The 3,042-nt window shown below is 31.1% G+C and overlaps 1 protein-coding gene across 1 annotated transcript in view; it reads left to right on the forward strand.

Moving 5' to 3' along the window:
* LOC106474965 (spectrin alpha chain, non-erythrocytic 1-like) overlaps window positions 1-3,042 on the forward strand; it is a 22,207-nt gene that overhangs the window by 13,005 nt on the left and 6,160 nt on the right. The window contains exons 10-12 of the mRNA XM_013935664.2: window positions 1,625-1,697; window positions 1,894-2,010; window positions 2,542-2,721. Of these exons, the coding sequence (XP_013791118.1) occupies window positions 1,625-1,697; window positions 1,894-2,010; window positions 2,542-2,721 (370 nt within the window). The remainder of the gene's footprint in view (window positions 1-1,624; window positions 1,698-1,893; window positions 2,011-2,541; window positions 2,722-3,042) is intronic.

Genomic DNA, 3,042 nt, shown 5'->3' on the forward strand with positions numbered 1-3,042 from the left:
GTACATAACCCTTTCATACTATATCATCAGTTTTGTATATAACCCTTTCATACTACATCATCCGTTTTATATATATATATAACTGTTTCATACTACATCGTCAGTATTCATGTATAACCCTTTCATACTACATCGTCAGTATTCATGTATAACCCTTTCATACTGCATCGTAAGTTTTGTATATAACCTTTCATACTTTTTCGTCAGTTTTCATGTATAACCCTTTCATACTACATCGTCAGTTTTGCATATAACCCTTTCATACTACATAGTCAGTTTTGCATATAACCCTTTCATACTACATAGTCAGTTTTGCATATAACCCTTTCATACTACATAGTCAGTTTTGCATATAACCCTTTCATACTACATCGTCAGTTTTGCATATAACCCTTTCATACTACATAGTCAGTTTTCGTATATAACCCTTTCATACTACATCGTCAGTATTCATGTATAACCCTTTCATACTACATAGTCAGTTTTCGTATATAACCCTTTCATACTACATCGTCAGTATTCATGTATAACCCTTTCATACTACATCGTCAGTATTCATGTATAACCCTTTCGTACTCCATTGTCAATTAACGTGTATAACATCAACAAAAAAACGACTGAATTTTAAAGTTGTTTTAATTGAGATTCCTTGAATAATCTTAAATAAAATGGCAACAAATATTTCAAGATTATAAATCCAAAATTTGAGTTTTGGTGAATTTTTTTTGAAATTTCCAAAATTATCAAGTTTAATATTGGATTTCTCAAAATCTTCTTGAAAAAGACTTGTTCAAAAGTGTTTTTCAAACTCTGTGATGTAGATCCAATAGAGCTAAATTATTTCAAGTAAGCATGTTTTGTGTGTAATAATTGTTGGTTTATACTCTAAAACTGTTTTTTGCACCCTGTTTTGAATTTTTTTTTGTTTAAAAAGGTTTTTGTAAAATTGTTTTTCTAATTTATATCAACTCAGAAAGATCAGTTAGTATCTTTTTCTTTTTTTTTCTTTTTGTGCACTATGAGCTGACATCTAGGTACTGGTTTTATACCGTATGTTTCACTTAATAATATATCTTTTTTATTTTTTTAAACCTGTGCTCTATGAGCTGCCAATTAGATAGTCGTTTCAATTGCATCAAGAGATTTACAGTCTTCTTGACAGGGCCTGATGGTTAGGGTACAGACTAAAACTTATGGTGTCAAAATCTGTCACCGAAGATGCTTATCTTTTCAGTTGTGCATATGTTATATTGTGATGGTCATTGGTAAAGCATAACCCAAGAGTTGATGATGGGTGGAGTTAACTAGCTCCCTTTCCTCTCTCTCTACTATCACTTCAAAATTAGGAACAGCTAGCATACGTAGCATTTGAGTAACTTAACACTAAACTTCCGTGAACAAGCAAACTTATTAAAACGTCCTACTATAAAATATAATTGTGATTGATATGAAGTTTGATAGTATTTTGACCTACAATTTTTTCAGTACTTGCTATATCGATGAAAAACAATTAAGATCATCAAAGAATTACATTACTATTGGTAATCAGTAATTATATAAGTTAAGAAATTGCTTAGCTCAAACAATCATGAGTTTAAGTGTGTTTATTTGAACGTATATGTAGGTGGCACAATCTCATGGCAGCATCGGAAGCCCGTAAACATCGCCTCCTAACCATGCAAGATCAGTTTAAACAGGTACTGTAGGACCATTCAATGATACATAATTTTTTATTGTTGGTTACAGGAAGCAATGCAAACAACATTTTGATTTTTTCCACTGTTTAACTTGTATGATGACATATGTATGATTAAAGTGAAGCATGCATATTAATATTTTAAGCTATGTTGGATTGTCATGATTTAAAACCTAAAAATCAATGTTTCATTGCAGATTGAAGATCTCTTTCTTACCTTTGCCAAAAAAGCTTCAGCATTTAATAGTTGGTTTGAAAACGCAGAAGAAGACCTGACTGATCCTGTCCGCTGTAATTCGATTGAGGAAATTAGGGTATTGGAATTTTTCTTTTTCTTCTACATGTCACTAGCCTCACAGGTATATGAACAAATTAAGAGATTCAGTATTCGAAAAAAAGGCCAGGCATACTCACCACAACAATGAGAAGGTCTATAGATAGTTATACAGATTAATAGCCAGTATAATAAATAAAAATTTGAATTAATATGTCTGGAAAAAAATCATAGAAAACTGAGAATTTCTTCATGTTTCAAGGTAACTGTCTTGTTTTAAATTTTGTTGTTGTTGTTTTTTTTTGTGGGGGAGGCAAACGTGCAGATTTATTTGTTACACTGACATATACCCGAATTTTGAACAAAAGCATTATTTAGAAACAGGATTAGAAATCCATCTACATAGTTAGTGAAAAGTCATTAGTGTAAAAAAAATTGAAAACTAAATATTAAGAAAATTCTAAACTAGTGTATATCAAGAGATTCTTAGTCAGATTGTTAATTCTTTCGGTTTTATAGTCCAGACATTTTAGTATAAGTCGTTATCACAATTTATTGTGTTTATTTGTAGGCCTTGCGTGAAGCCCATTCTCAGTTTCAGGCATCACTGAGCTCAGCCCAATTAGATTTTGATGCACTGGCAGCTTTAGATCAGGAGATCAAAAACTTCAATGTTGGCTCAAACCCTTACACTTGGTTCACCATGGAAGCATTAGAAGAAACCTGGCGAAACTTGCAGAAAATCATTGAGGTGAGGATTAGAGACCACAAAATTTAAGACTAGAATAATTTAATACATGCTAGACTTTCCTGTTGAAACAGTCAACTCAACTAAGCCTACAAACCCTAGTGAAATAAAGCCTCTTATGTAAAAGTGACCAGAGAAGGAGTATTTTAGAGTGTTAAGAGAGAAAGTTTAAAATGTAATGCTGAATTTTATACAGAATAAATTATTTACCACATATTTTGAATATTTCTGACAGTAAAATTATTTTGATATATGTTAAGACAGATTTGTTTTTAAATGTATGATATATAGTTTTGAATAAAGTTGTTTAAACATTTGTTTAAC

Source organism: Limulus polyphemus, unplaced genomic scaffold, assembly GCF_000517525.1.
Source record: "Limulus polyphemus unplaced genomic scaffold, Limulus_polyphemus-2.1.2 Scaffold7912, whole genome shotgun sequence".
NCBI classification, from domain to species: Eukaryota; Metazoa; Arthropoda; class Merostomata; order Xiphosura; family Limulidae; genus Limulus; species Limulus polyphemus.